The following is a 16,379-nucleotide window of genomic DNA, read 5'->3' as shown; positions in this document are numbered from 1 at the left end:
GGAAGGAAGATGATGATGTGTGTTTTTAATCAGTTTTCCTTCTTGTATATTTATAAACCAGAAAATGAGGTGACAGTCTCTGAAACATTATGCTTAATTTATATCAATCTAGCTTAAGAATTTTTGCTTATCTTCACATGATAAAAATATAGAATTTATAAAAACAATTATAATATTAAAGTTTCTGTTTGTAAATGGACTAGGTGATCATATTTTACGTGTATTAACAAATTAAATAATTCATTAAATTGAATGTTTGACAATTAAAAACCTTCATTTGTTAACCAAACCAAACCCCATGGCACTACAGCCCTTGAAGGGCCTTGGCCTACCAAGCGACCGCTGCTCAGCCCGGAGGCCTGCAGATTACGAGGTGTCGTGTGGTCAGCAAGACAAATCCTCTCGGCCGTTATTCTTGGCTTTCTAGACCGGGGCCGCTATCTCACCGTCAGATAGCTCCTCAATTCTAATCACGTAGGCTGAGTGGACCTCGAACCAGCCCTCAGGTCCAGGTAAAAATCCCTGTCCTGGCCGGGAATCGAACCCGGGGCCTCCGGGTAAGAGGCAGGCACGCTACCCCTACACCACGGGGCCGGCTCATTTGTTAACTCTCAGCTTAAATCCAAAACGTTGAAGATAAAATTTTTGAATTAAATTCTTTAAAACGGAAGAATCTTACTCCTAGTCACAATAATAAATGAACAAATATTTAAGAAATTTGAAAGGGGAAGTAAACTAAATCCTGATAATTTCTGAAATATAATCTTATGTATGCGATATCTCACTCTAAGTAATGTGGAAGTTATAAATAATGAATGTATGAATATGGGAATGTCCCAGCCATCTGTTAACCACAAATTAAATGCACTTACTTGTTATCTTTTAGATTCCCATCATTTATTTATCTATTTCAACTATGTTCAGAATATAATATGAAATGCAGCTTCAAATATTAGCTCTAATTTTGTGATTTGTTTTGTATCTTATCCTTTCTTTGATTGGGCATGGTTGCTTGTGCTTGCTATCTTCTGGCATGCCAGCAAGCCTTGACTTACTTTCCTCTCTTAGCTAAGAATGAGCTACATTGGCTTGCATTGTTGAGTAATACTGAAATTTCTTCTCTCTTGCTAACTCTTCGCAATCAAGTGGTACATTGGTAGTTTCTTAAAAGTGTTTCAAACTTCATTCTCTTATAGGTTTTGGTATTTGGTACTTTACTACAGAAGCTTTTGATTGTGACTGTGATAAACAACTTGCAAAACCTGAAAAAAATCTAAATAATTCATTCTTTTTCTTTCTTCAATAAAAATGTGTGTGGTGATGGGAACCCATGTTATGTGTCTAGTGTAAGATGTTAGGGTATATGTAACTTGAATGTTTGAAGAATAGTTTTGGACCATTGTGTAGGTGAAAAATGGATTGCGAATGTGAAAGATATCTCCCATTTAGTTGTTCCAATTGAAGGTAAATTTGATTATATATTCTGACATTACTTACGATGTGGCCTATTCTAGGAAATATATCTGGTTTATGTCTTAAATTATTTTGATGTATTGATCTGTGTGTTTTAACATCACAGTATGTAGGCCTAATAAGAGAACTGAATGGATCTGAGTTTGGAGAAATAGGAATGTGTGCCTTCAATCTGGTAATAATTGTACAATTGTCATGAGTATAATGTTTATGGAAACTGAAAACTAGGGTCTTTCATTCTTTTTTTTTTTAACGACTGATCTGCATTTAGGCGGCATTGCACCGGCCTCTCACCGCTGGATACCATGGTTCAAATCCTGGTCACTCCATGTGAGATTTATGCTGGACTGCGGAGACGGGACAGGTTTTTGTCCGGGTACTCTGGTTTTCCCTGTCATCTTTCATTCCAGCAACACTCTCCACTATCATTTCATTTCATCCGTCAGTCATTAATCATTGCCCCAGTAGAGTACGACAGGCCTCGGCAGCCAGCACAATTCCTATCCTCGCCGCAAGTTGGGGGCTTCATTCATCCCATCCTTGACCCGGTCATTGACTGGAAAACAAGTTGTAGGTTTTCATCATTATCATTATCATGGTCTGGATTATTATCATTATCATTATCATTATTATTATTGCAGTTCAGGTCATATAGCTGTGAGCTTACAGTTGGCAGATTGTGGATTTCAATCCTACCATCTGTAACCCTGAAATTGGTTTTCCATGGTTTCCCATTTTCACACCAGGTAAATGCTGCATTGTTGAAAACCTTTAATGTGGTAATACAACATCAAAATGCTACCAAGTGAAAAGAAATCTTGGTTATTTCTACTTCCCAGCTTCATCAACAGGATCAAGTAAATTTGTGTCCTCGCCCCGAGGTGGTGTCAAAAAATAACCAGAATGATTTTATTATACCAAAATACTGGCTACCTTTATTCAAATTCACTTGCATAATTTAAAAGAATTCTCCCTCAGACACAGTACAACGGTTCTAGTGTTCAGTCCACTGTTCATAACACTCCCCAAAGTCCTTTCTTGATAGTCTGTTGAGTATACCCGAAATTGCATTGTTTACTTCTTGATCATTTTGAAAATGACGACCCTGAAGTTCCTTTTGTTCTGCAGAAAGTAGGTAGAAGTCACATGGCGCTACGTCCGGTGAATAAGGTGGATGTGGCATCACCTCAGTGCCCAATTCGGTTATTGTGTCTTGCCTCTTGATTGCCCGATGCGTAGGTGTGTTGTCCTGGTGCAGGATTCATCCCATTTGAGCAAAGTTTGCTCTTTTTTTTGCAATTTTTCTTTTCAGTGGCCCCTTTAACACTTCACGATAATAATCAGCAGTAACAGTACATTGCGTTTTCACTACACGATCGGACATAATATCCTGCTTATCAAAACAGACAAGGTGCGTGGCTTTCCCTGTACTCGCCTGAACTTTGGCCTTCCCCTCTGTGAGCTCTCTGAAACATTTTCACTGTTTGTGCTGGAGTTTTGTCCAGAAGAACACAAAATCTAATTGAAGTACGCTGCTGCAACTTGAGATCCATGTTGGGTACAGCGAACACGGCCTCCTTCATCAGGTGCTCCCCCACAACTGAGAAGCCTGAGGCGAGTGACGTGATTCTTACTGTATCACTCAAGGTCAGACATTTCCACTACTGCAACCTGCAAACTCCAGCGCAGGATTATTGAAACATACACACAAAAAAACATTCCGGTTATTTTCTGATACACCTTTTCAAGTCCAAACTTGAACATTATTTACTGCCACTTTGGCCAGGTTTCTCTATTTCCTTCAATTATCCCTTCAATAATATACCAGCTTCCTCTGGTGTATTGTCACTATTTCTTCATCATCTGCAGAACTCTTCCTCCTCTCTGACTGTGATGAAAACATAACGTTGTAATGTGTGTGTGTTTTTTATCTATAAAATGTGACACATTTGCTTCCTTAAAAGCATTTCCTATGCTAAAGTGTTTAAATATGAGATTTAAAATGTAAGTCTCTCACACAGTCTCTCGTTTCTTTCATAACTTTTGTTATTTAGTGTAGTCCCAGTTTTGTTTGCACTTGTTTCTTCCTCTTCGTTACTGAATTTGTTATTTATTTTGGAAATTGAAAAGTGAAAATAATTGGTTTATATTTCTAGAGAAGAACTGCACTGATTCCTTTTTCTCCCCATTTAGTGACGTTCATAATTTTATTTGGAAACATCTGCTTGAGGCATTTTTAAAATGGTATTTCTACATTAAATATATTATTAATAAGCATTTTGTCTGCACAGGTCAGCCATGACATTTTGTTTAGTTATTTAAACTGCATTTAATTAGATGAATAAAAATTGAAGTACATATACATATCAGGTCTTACATATGAGCTGTAAAGTACCAAACCTGTCAAAACCTATATGAAAGAACAGCATCAAAAAATGTTTTAATTGATTATGTTTTTAGCTTTATATTAACCACATTTGTGAAGTCTGTGGCTTAGCAACTTTGAGATTAAATAAAGAATCAAGGATGTTATGAAATAAATAATAATTTTGAGTCTTGAAGAATGCACGTTGCATACATTAATGCATTTATGAAGAATTAAGTGAGCATTTTTGAAAGTTTGTGTAATAAAATGTTCTTTATTGAATAGCCTCCTCATGTATGTTCTGCTGCAGTAGTTGTATTATCGATTGTTGTTACTACCGCAGCGCAGTCATGGTATTCCTTGTGTCGACGCTGGCTCATCCCAGCTTGCTTCCTGTTGGCTCTGTTAGCCTGTGTCGCGCTGCATGGCTCCGCCTCCCCATATGCTCTTGCGATGCACCGCTTCTTTCCCCATGTTGTTGCCGCCTACGACGGTAATTTATAAAACATCCCCTCCCAGATCAGCAACACAGCTGCTATAAAGAAATCAAGCATAATGTCAAGATACAGAGAAGGGAGAAGCTAGCACTTGCATGGAACCACAATCTCAAGAGAGTTGTTTTGCTAGGAAAAGTTCTCTTAATTGACTTCATATTAAAAATGGTCAGAGATTAAAATTTACTAAGAAAAAAGCCTTCACAGCTTGTAAAGCTGCAGATATTTTGTATTGGACACATTTAATCCGAGGTGAATGATGTTCATTTTACGAAATACAGATTATTAAATTTTCCAGTTTTGAGAAAATTAATGTTGCGTAATTGTGTACTCTTGGCCAGTAAATTTAAGTTGTATAGGCATACTTTGTGCGTGTTTTTATCTTCCAGCACTTTGTGGCAGTATCGCTTGCTGAACATCATGACCTCATGTAAAATATTCCATCTTCTCATTTAAGTATCAAGTTTGAAAGACCTCATTATCAGTTAATTTCTTTGCATATGGAGTCATTTTCTCTTGTGATAGGATAATATCTGTATCTACAAGTGATTACAATGGGCAGACTAGGCACAACAAAACAATTTATAAACAGCAGTACACAATATACTGAGAAAGAATGGACTGTTAAAGGAACATTTTAAATAAAAACACATTCCGAACACATCACATTAAGTAAATAAGCTTTTACACTGAATTACCTTTAGATCTAAAAGACCCCTTGAGAATAAAAAATGACACCTTTGACCATGAAAGTTTGAGAATCTTTATTTATAAAGATTGCCTGCCTAAATTATCACAAATTTTGGAATCTGAAAATATGATTTAATTTAAAAACACAAAATCAAGTCTTACATTGTTTGTTCCTTTCCATTACTTAAACTAGATGTAATCTTTACCCTCTGAATAATTCTGTATACCGACCATTAGAATTCAAACACTTTACTGGAAGTTTTCTTACAATGTAGAAACTATAGCCTACTTGCTTGAGAAATTTATGATTCCAAATTTTCAAGTTTACATTAATCATTTACTGAAAGGCATAAAATGTTGGGGAGGGATTCTGTTGACTGGGCACATCTTTAGCATTTCGGCCTATGCCAACGACTTTGTCTTAATGGCAAATTGTACAGAAAGCCTGCAATCTAATATCCTGGAGCTTGGACAATTAGCATTTTCAAGGCTAAAGTGATATCAGTTAGGAAGAAAAGTAAGAGGACTGAATTTGTGGTCAGGAATGTAAAACTGGAACAGGTAGATCATTTCAGTATTTAGGATGTGTGTTCTCTCAGGGTGGTAGTATTGTAAGTGAAACTGAATCAAGGTTTAATTAAGAATGCTAACACAGTGAGCTCACAGTTGCAATCAACTCTGTTCTGTACAAAAGATCAGCTCCCATACAAAATTATCTTTACGCCGGTCTGTTTTCAGACCCTATAGGGAGTGAAAATGGGTGGACTTGGGAGTGGTGATGATGTGGTGATTGTTTTAAGAGGAAGTACAACTAGGCAACCATCCTCTATATAACACTAATCAGAGGGGGAAAAAAAAAAGGGATCCGATACTTCGAAAAATGAAGGTATCGGGCAAAGAAAGACAAAGGCCACGAAGGGCATGCAAATGAAAGACTCCCTAGACCTTGAATGCTCTAATACCGTCGGTGCCAGAAAATAACAAGAGTTGATCAAGGGAGGTTGGTTGGGATAGATGACAGTGAGGACGCTGACACAAGTAAGTGGAAGCAACGCCAGGACTCTGCTATGGGCCCTATGGTTGCCAACCTATACTCCCTTGGGCCCCTGTTAGTCGCTGCGTACGACAGGAATGAGAAACCGTGGATGGGTGAGGGTGGAGTTTGAATATTATATAAGTTGGAAGTAATAGACATGAGACAATGGCAGGAGGGTACTTTTAATGAGGATATGAAGGCTAAGTTAGGAATGAGCTCTGTGGATGAAACTGTTCACACAAACTATCTTTGATTGTGGGGTTGGGTGAGAAGCATGGAGGACAATAATGAACTCTGACATCAAGGGTAAGAGGGAGACCCAGTCAATGATGTAACCATGCTGTTTTTAATGATTTAAGAGGTGAAGAAGCAAACAAAACCACAGAGCTAGTTGTAAATAGAGGCATATAGTTATGCTGAAAGCCATAACATTCTATAGTAAAGATGAATATATGAGGTCAAGTCAAGAAATTCCCAAGCTGATCTCTTAAATAGTACATTATGTACCTTAGGTATTATTGGCCCCAGTCACCTTTACCTCTTTATGAGGCTAGACAACAATTCCAATGGTTCTGCCATAATGGAAGCATTCCAGGAAATCCTTTCATTGCATCATGTTAAAAACAGACCCTTCATCTGAAATCTTTGCCCCTTCAATTGCATTTCTGAATAGGAAGAAGTTGCACGGTGCAAGGTCGGGTGAATAGGGAGGATGTGGCATCAGGGTAATGTTGTTCTCGGCCAAAACCCATGGTCAGGAGGGAAGATGGGTGGGTGCATTCTCATGGTGAATGAGCCATATGCTGTTTCATGACTGGTCAGGGGTTCACATCCTTCTGTAGACATTTCAAAACTTCAGCATAGAAAATAGCATTAACTTTCTGACTATCTTTGCAGATAGTCTGATTGACTTTTGCAATCATATCTGGCATTGAACTGTACACTACCGTACATCAATCTATGTTCTGCATCCCGCCCTCCCTCTCACCCACATGGTAAACCACTGGGAACGCCCCATAGCCTTCTTTCCAAAAGAAGTCTTCAGCATTCCATAATATTATGAAGCTGTTTTCCTAGTTTGAAACAGAATTTGATGTTAACACGCTGTTCACATAAATGCTCCATTTCATTATTCACAGAGCACATAGCACTTAGTTATAAACATGAGTGAATGTCACTCCTGATGCACAAAACAAGCTGGTTTTCTGCACACTGATTCATCACAGCATGGCACCACTGCTTTTGGTGGGTAGCAGTGATAACAATGCTCCATACGATTGCAGAAAATACAGTCTGGAGATTAAATAACTAGACTTTGTATATACTATAAAATTGGTGAAAAACTACTAATTTGGGATGCCATTTCAATAATACAGATTCTCAGTGTTTGAGAAGTAGGTGGAAATATATTTCTAATCGATTGGGAACAATGGCTCCGCTATGTTACAATTTATATTTTTAATTTTGTCATAGGAGCAGCTTAAAATACTATCTGGCAGGTTTCCTTTAGCACTTGGCTCCCTAGTCATCACTTTGTATGTGGAGCTAGGAACACAAATGTGAAGAGAGTTTTGACTGCCTGTCATCTCGTGGTTTTGCTACAAAGCTCTCCGTTTCATGTGTATCGGCATTCTCTTGTCGCAGAGCACTCCCGTTTCCTTCCTTCATCGCATCCATCCAGCATTTATCCTCACTTGCTCTTCAGCGTTAGTAAAAGGAAATCATTGTGAAGCTCAGCCCCCTGAATATCTTTGATGGGCCTGGAAACTTGTTTTGAAAAGTTTTTCCATGCTTTGTTCAAAATCTTGAAATCATTGTGTGTGCATGTGAGAAGACATTCTAGCATATATTTTCTGTTTCCTTTTCATCATATCCCATTCATTCATTGATAAACCATCAAGTACAGCAAGCAGTACTACCACAGAGTTTGATTAAAATTCTGGGTACATAGTAAATATATAATGCATTTCTGTCTTCTCCTATGAGAAACCAATCTTCTGGAACCTGTATACTGCAATGGCATGAGGAAAACTCATCCAGAGCCAGCCATAATATTCATAGTTAGCATTATTTGTATCAACTCTGTGGGGATAAGAGTTGTTACATGCACCATGGAGAAGAATAATTTCAAAAATGCATGTGCAAGGTGCAGCCTGCAGTGTTAAATGTGATCAATACACAGCCACAAAATTCCACATTCACTTCATAAGATGTGCTGTAGTTGTGAGTTTAAAGTAACAGCATGAATTGTTGAACCTCACTCAAATGCACTTGATTGCTGTAATTCTTTTCTGATCTTGTGTAGATTTGAGGCTTGTGTTTTTAAATGTTCTATTTTATTTATTTTTTAAAATTTAAATTTAATTTGCTTCCTGAAATTTGTGCCTGTCTCAGTCACATGTATTTTTGTTGAGCTTCTTGTCTTTTGATGACTGTTCTGTTATTTTTATAGCAACTGTGGTGCCTATTTTAATACATATTATTTTCTTATATTTTGAATCTTTCTAATTTGATTTAACTTCTTCTAGTAACTATGTAGTTTGATTTAACCATTCTAATGCATTTATTTACGGATTAATGATTTAATCAATTAGAGTTTAAAACAATTTTTTTTGATCTGTAAATAATAGAATTTTTTCTGACTATTAATGTGAATGTGAAATTTGATGTACAAGAACTGTGGGGCATGAGGTTTGGTGGAAATTACAAATTAACATAACTAGAGAGAAAGATAATTATTCTAATCTTTTGTGCCTGTCTGGATGATTTACTTTCAGGGTCTGAATACTTCCAAAGCCCAGAACAGCCAGTTTACAGTGAAACTGTCTCAACGGATTATGATCCAGAAACGCAGCGAAAGTAAGTTCCTAATGTAACACAGATATTTTCGTTGCATCTTTAGAATTTTTGAATAAAATAAATTTGAAGTTCAGTGTTTTGACGACTGTTAAGATCAAAATAAACTTTGTTCTGTTATTAGAATGTTTAGTAGATTTCCCTCCCATGGGTAGATCACGTCCAAATTGCTTTACGTCGCACTGACACAGGTAGGTCTTACGGCGATGATGGGATAGGAAAGGCCTAGAAGTGGGAAGGAAGTGGCCATGGTGTTAAGTAAGGTACAGCCCATTTGCTTGGTGTGAAAATGGGAAACTATGGAAAACCATCTTCAGGGCTGCCAACAGTCGGGTCCGAACTGACTATCTCCTGAGTGCATGCTGATAGCTATGTGACCCACAGCCACTTGCTTGGTAGATCATGTCACGAAAGAGGAAGATCTTCCATCATACTCGGAAATATTGCAAAATCTTAAACCTCATAAAAATGTAGGAAAGCGGCTTATTTTGGCCACATCTTCTGAAATGACAAGTACAGCCCAATACAACTGATCACAGAAGATGAGACAGAAGGGAAATGGCAGACTTGTCTGCACTTTTTGGATTACGTAGCTGTGAGCTTGCATTCAAGAGATGGATTCAAATCCCACTGTTGGTAGCCCTGAAGTTGGTTTTCCATGGTTTCTCAATTTAACACCAGGCAAATGCTGGGGCTGCACCTTAATTACAGCCAAGGTCACTTCCTTCCCAGTTTTAGCCTTTTCTATGCTCGATTTGCCAGAATCCTTTCATGTGTTAGGGCAACATTGGATTAACATGGATACTGACAGTGGCTCAACCTTCACAATATGTGAAACACAAAATACACAACTTTAAGAATGGCTGTCATTGAGCCCTTGCGAAGTCTGGGATTCATTTCACATACTTGTGCCTAACTCCTCTGGTTCCTTTTAGCCTGTTGGTATTAGGTTTCCAAAGACTATGAGCTCCTCTGACCTTTTCTTTACCCAATATCATAACCAGTGGCGTATGCTGGTATCAAGACGTGGGCTACCACTAGACTTAGGTTACCCCTTTTCGATAGTTGATTTAGGGAACATCAAGCCTTAAGCATTTTGAGCTGCATCCTACAGCCAACGGAGCTGCCCTCTGTGTTGTCAAGGCTGCTTCACAAGCTACTGCCCTGGCCTCTGCCACCGCCAATACTCAACACCTGATCAATCGAGTTTGTAGCCTAAGGTTTAGCAAATTGAAGTCCAGTTTTGAGGCTAAATGGATAGAATGCTTGCCTTTGGTCCGACGGCCCCGGTTCAATTTTTAGAATCAACCCCCTTATACGGTTAATTCCCCTGGCTTGGGAAGTGGGTGTTTATGACGTCTTCGCCATTCATGTTATCCTTATTAGGTCACCACCAAGCCTATGTAGATGCCATGCACCATTATTATTATTATTATTATTATTATTATTATTATTATTATTATTATTAGTAGTAGTAGTATTATTATTATTACTATTATTATTAATAACAATGTTGAATTTTACAGCGGCCGTACTCAACGTTCAATGGTTAATTATCTTCCTCGGGAGATCAGTGGTGGTGTCCGACCCATCACAGGTTCGATTCCAACCAACAAAAGAGAACACTAAACCTGAAAGATTGCGTTTCATTTTAGCAGATCTACCAGTAAAAAGCAAACTATATTTCTCCTATAACAGCAGCCCTGCAGTGTCTTCCTACAAGGATGTAGAAGTAAACGGGAGTGAAATACCAGCACTCCATTATCTATATATTTAAGACAGATGAGGTGAGGAAGTATATACGATGAGTAACGCATGGTGATAGCAGTGGTGATCTGACGGACCGAAGCCTAGCACAGCTATCCTCCGCCGGTCCCCGCACCTGTAGGCAGACAGCAGCAAGCCGCTTGAGGCGAGTCGATGGGAAGGGACGAGAGTCTGGGCTGCAATATCAGTCTCCGAAGCCTTGTTCTCAGAAATATGTGCGACGTGTTTTCTCATTGCTTTCAAGGTTTGCAAATGGAACAATGTGTCAGATGCTTAAAATATAATGTGCTTTAGATTTCCATCGCTCGCATTTGAGGTTTGGGCTTCACTGATAGCCTTGGTAGCCCTCAGTATACGCCACTGATCATAACCCTTTTAGGAGAGAAACTCTTCTGAGATAGGAGTGTGCAATAGCTGAGTGTAATCATTGCTGGCTCATCACTAAGGTGCCTACAGTTCATATCACATCTAGACGACCTGCCTACCAGTTTCAACATTCTGATGATGCTATCTAGAAACAAAAGCCCAATTCTGTTACCATAGTCCAGATGCGTATTCTACGGATTACCGAAGCTACCAGCGGTAGCCCAAGAAGAATTGCATTAAAAATAAATAACACTTTATTACAGTTTCAACAGAGCATTCAAACAATCGTGGCATTCATTTGTAGGGTCCAGATGTACATGAGCCAAAAATGTTAGAAATATGTAAGCATTTATCACCTAAGAAATATGAAATATGGCATTAAATATGTCTAAAATATTTTGTTAACATTTTTGAAATCTTTAAATTCTTGCTGCTGTTTAAATGAAAATTATATTGAAAATATATTTTTAAAATCTAGCACATTCAATAATAGTAATAATAATAAATAAGTATAATATTAATTTTTATTACTATATTTTGAATTTATTTAATTACTCAATCCAGAGGTAACTCTCGACTCAGCTCAGAATGAAATAAATGTCACATATTGATGGGCAATCAGAAAGAATTATAATAGCAAATGACATACATCTTAAAATTTTCAAATAGGAATAATCTATTTTCACTCAACATTGACTTCTAACGGCAAAAAACTGCTCAACATCACAGTATGTTATTGGGGCATATTTGAAATAAGTGAAATCGTTAGAGTTCACCTTCATGGAATGTTGCCAGCTTGCCACTCAGAATGTCGCTGTCGCTAATCATGGAGAGAGTAAAGCAGGGCCATCAAGTCATTGCGCTTGGGGCAGTCAGACTAGTGCTTCTTCGCCTTCTGGCAGCGAGGAGACCTGAGACAGACAGACACAGACAGACAGACAGACAGACAGACAGACGATGTTCGGACTGTGCTGACCAGATACGTATGTACAGTCGTGTGGCCGACAGCTTTTGTGGGATTGTTGACATATTGATTGGGCTGTTTTGCCATATCAGATATACCGCATATACATATTGAATAGTACTGCGATGTATGGAATGTGCAGGAAACGAACTGAAATGTTAAGTAAAGAATAATGTGATTTATTCAAAACTGAAATTTGAATATATTTAAGAGTAAAATTCAACAAAAGTTTACCTATATGATCAGATAGTACAGACTTTGAGTGACTTTTGCTTGGTCATTTTTGCGAGCTTTTAGTTTTGGAGCAAACAATCTTCTCCAAACTGGGTACAATATTTGTGGACACAGCTATTCTCAAACAATTGCATAAGTTTCTATCGCTCATCGTTGCATGATGTTTACGTTTGGTAAGCTTAAGAACCGAAAAGAAAAGCTCACAAATGTACGTTGAGCCAAACATTGACAGAACTTTACATGCATGTTTATACAAAAGGGGGTATTCTTCTTGTGAAAAGTCACTGTAAAATTCTTCTAAACTTTGTGACATTAAAAGCAGCCTTTAAGACGAACATTGCACTGCAGTTCAATCAACTCTAATTCAAACAGCTGTGGAATACTGTCTGCACTAAGAGAAAATGGTCAAACAAATACATCTAACACCACTTGGAGTTCTAATGATTCTGAAAATCTCTTTTCAAACTCTTCTTGTATTTGGCAAATTACCTGCAAGTACTCATCAAAGTCGACACCTTCATTCACTGTTTCAAAGTAAAGGAAAATATCCTGTGTTCCTTGCACGCAACTGGTTTTCCCACAAAATCAGTTTTCTTTTGAACACTTGAATTTTTCCACCAAATCGCAGATATTGTGCTTTTTCACCCTGAAGCGAAGTGTTCAAATTATTCAGATGGGCAGTAATGTCACTTAAAAATGCCAAGTCCGCCACCCACTTAGGATCACACAAAAGAACTTTGGGCCACCGTTTCTTGTCACAAAAGGTATCTATTGCGTTGCAAGCAAGAAACATGATGAAGCACCTTCGCTTTGCTCAGTCATCTTACTTCTGCATGGTACAGGATATCCGGAGACTCCGCTTCTATGTCATCCAAGAACTCTTTGAATTGACGGTGCATGAGTCCATGGGAGTGAAGTTTAATTTACCATTTGCACAACTAGGGATGGGTCCAGTTAGTTCATTTGCTTGAACTAGTTCATTAGATACCGTTCATAGCCTTGAGTTGTTCAAATGAACTAGTTCAAATGAACGAGGTAGTTCATGAGGTGATGTCATAGAAACAGCCCTCGCGGCACTTCGTTCAAATGAACAAGTTAGTTTATTATGGGCACGAACAGAAAACAGCTACACAATGCCGCCGTCAGTCTGCTTAAGTGAAGAAATGGTATCTACAAGAGACGGAGAGACAGATAAACTTTATAATTTGGATAACTCCTCCCCCAGTTGAGAAGTATGCGAGATATGCTGTCACATGACCATTAACATGGCACGCAATTGGCTATTCGTGTGCAAGCTTATTTTCAACAAATTAATCTTGTGGACAGCTTGCAATGCAAGCTTATTTGTCGTTCAAATGAACGAGGTAGTTCATTTGTGCTGTCTTCATGGAACAGCTCTCGCGGCACTTCGTTCAATGAACGAAGTCGTTCAAATGAACGAGGCACGAGCTAGTATGTACATTTTACAATAGATGGTGCTTGCTTAGGTCTTCATCCTCTAAAATGCTGTATGCTCATGCGAACGACCTGTTCAAAATATTTGAACGAACTCGTAGCAGTTCAAATAAAAGAGTCGTTCAAATGAACTAGTTAGTTCATGAACGACCCAACTCTATGCACAACTATTCCCATTACGTCTTTAAGCTTGGCGACTTTTGAACAGATTACCTCCTGATGTATCAAGTAATGTATCGCCGCCATTAGGGCACTACTCTTCTCAGCCACTTAAATTTTACATAGCTGAGGAACCCTGTGCGTAGACCACGTAAAGCAGGAGCTCCATTAGTCATTACACTCGTCAGCCGCTCCCATTTTAATCCCATTGACTCAAAAACACCCTCCACAGTTTGGAAAATATCAAAACTGGTAGTGGTGTCTTTGAGAGCTACCATGTCTAGGAAATCCTCAGTGACCCGATTATAGTCGTCCACCCCTCGAATGAAAATAACGAGCTGAGCTGTGTCCGCAATGTCGGTTGATTCATCAAGGGTGATGGAAAATGATACAAAATTTGCTGCCTTCTCCATTAATTGCTGTTCCATATCAATGGCCATATCGTCTGTCCTGTGAGCCACAGTTTGAGGAGAAAGAGAGTTTTGTAAAATTTCTCAACTAACTCCGTAGAACGAATATGCGCCGCCATGTCCATTAGGCACTCCTTCCGCGAAGGGTTTCCCAGCTTTGGCAATTCACATCAAACATTTGTAGCTTGCTCATAGAATGGGTCCACCAACCTCACTCTCCTCTATGTCCTGTCAGACAAAAATACGGCAAGTCACAATTTTAGTGCTCTTCAGATAATTAAATAATTTCTTCATTTGCATTTGTAAACAAGCATTTTAAAATTGAAATAATAATAACAGAATAGAGCTGCTTGAAATTTTCTTTCAATTCTTCCAACTTCTGTTGGCGACTGGCCACTGTCAAATCACCGTAATCATCCCTGTGGTTGGCACAGTATGCTGTACAGAAAAATGAAATTTTCCATTCTGCTTTAAAGCCTGCTGCTTCGCCACTTTTTTTTTTTTTTGTGTATGTGTGATGTTCAGTCATGACAACTGCGAAACTGATTTAGTTACACGCTGTCAACAATGCGCATTGGTCTAGACTAGGGGCTATAGATCGGCTGCTCACTTCGGCGAGGTGGGCAGACTGTGGGCTCAGCCAGCCAAGCTCCTCCCACCACTATCGAAACTACCTTCCACCAAAGCGCTTAGAGCGCTAGCTTAGAGAGCGGCCAGAGCGGTAGCGCTCAGGGAGCGCTGTGTGGATGACCCTGGAGTAGAGTATCCTTCATTCTGACTCAGCATACACTGTAGTTTTACATTTACGCATTCACTAACTTCACCACGTATGGCCTTTAACTCATTTTCAACATTTTTCACCAGTTGAAGGGCATCACAGAGTTCAACACCAGTCTCTTCTAATTGTATGATTGTTGTTGATATTATGCTGAAATTTGACCTGATATAAGCAAGATCTCTGGTCAGTGTGGCACTTGAAAACAGCATCTTGGCAGTTTTGATGGAGGAAGCTTCGCCTTCGTTCAGTGCATTTGCAACATCTTCTATAGCATTGTAATTGGTACAGTAGTAGTCTGCGGCATGTGAGGATGGGTAGGGGAGGCATTGGCACTGAGGGAACAATTTATGCACTCACAGTGGAGCTTTGATGAAAATTTTTTCACCACTGAAATTAACTTATCCATATCAGGAAAAATTTCCACGAATTTCTTCCGCAACTCTATTTAGTGCATGTTGCATGTATCATTTTAGAGTAGATAAGCTTCAGACCTTTGCCAGCATTCACCATATAAGGAGCTGCATCAATGACTAGAAATAGAACATTTTCTCCCTTCACTCCTTCAGGCCACAACAGATTCATTGTATGAATATTGAATTTTCACGACCGCATTGCCATCGAAACAGACTTACAACCTATTAGGTCGTGTTATGTACATTTAGTACGTGTAGAAGAGATGTTAAGTACAGAACAAAAATGGCCAACCCGACACCAGTGGTATCCAAGATCTCTCTACATGTACTAAATGTACATAACGCGACCTAATAGGTTGAAAGGTCTGTTTCGAAGATTCATTGTATTCTTGAAGGCTACAGCATACCTGCCAACCCTTCCGATTTACCTGGAAACTTTCCGTTTTTAACTCGTCTTCCGATTTTCCGATTTATTTTTAATTCTTCCTATTTTTGACCAGTATAACCTCCAGTAAGGTCAATACTCTTCCCCTAGGATAAAGGATAAATTCTTACGTGCTTGTGTAATTTACCCAGCCTCATTTTCAAGCGTATTTATTTGATGCTTTATTTCGTGAGTGTATCATCCGTTGCCTTCATGTATCGTGTTTTCTGCTCGCTACAGCAGCATGTGTGCTTTACAGCTGGGAATTTGGGACGGCAATAGTCCTACAAGCAAGAGAGGCTAGCGCACGCTAGGGACTCGGTTACTTTACAAAGCAAGAAATTAATATCCTCCTAATTCAATACAAAATATAATTCCAGCATGTATGAATATTTATATGCATTCATTTCGAGATGCTTTTCCTACAATTGAATACTTGTCCAATATTGATGATCAAATTATTGGTTCTAATTTGCTTACTGCTTATGCATCACA

At 38.7% G+C, this 16,379-nt stretch overlaps 1 protein-coding gene across 7 annotated transcripts in view; it reads left to right on the top strand.

Annotated features, from left to right (window-relative positions):
* Positions 1–16,379, top strand: part of LOC136879031 (ankyrin-3) — a 682,638-nt gene that overhangs the window by 659,288 nt on the left and 6,971 nt on the right. For 5 of the 7 annotated variants that reach the window (XM_067152756.2, XM_067152753.2, XM_067152752.2 and 2 more), the window contains 2 exons: positions 4,182–4,331; positions 8,836–8,917. In XM_067152756.2, coding sequence (XP_067008857.2) covers positions 4,182–4,331; positions 8,836–8,917 — 232 coding nt within the window. The remainder of the gene's footprint in view (positions 1–4,181; positions 4,332–8,835; positions 8,918–16,379) is intronic. The other 2 variants (XM_067152757.2, XM_067152755.2) reach the window with 1 other exon arrangement.

Source organism: Anabrus simplex, chromosome 8 (assembly GCF_040414725.1).
Source record: "Anabrus simplex isolate iqAnaSimp1 chromosome 8, ASM4041472v1, whole genome shotgun sequence".
Classification (NCBI taxonomy): domain Eukaryota; kingdom Metazoa; phylum Arthropoda; class Insecta; order Orthoptera; family Tettigoniidae; genus Anabrus; species Anabrus simplex.
The sequence above is the reverse complement of the archived record's forward strand: the minus strand, read 5'-3'. Positions and strand labels throughout refer to the sequence as shown.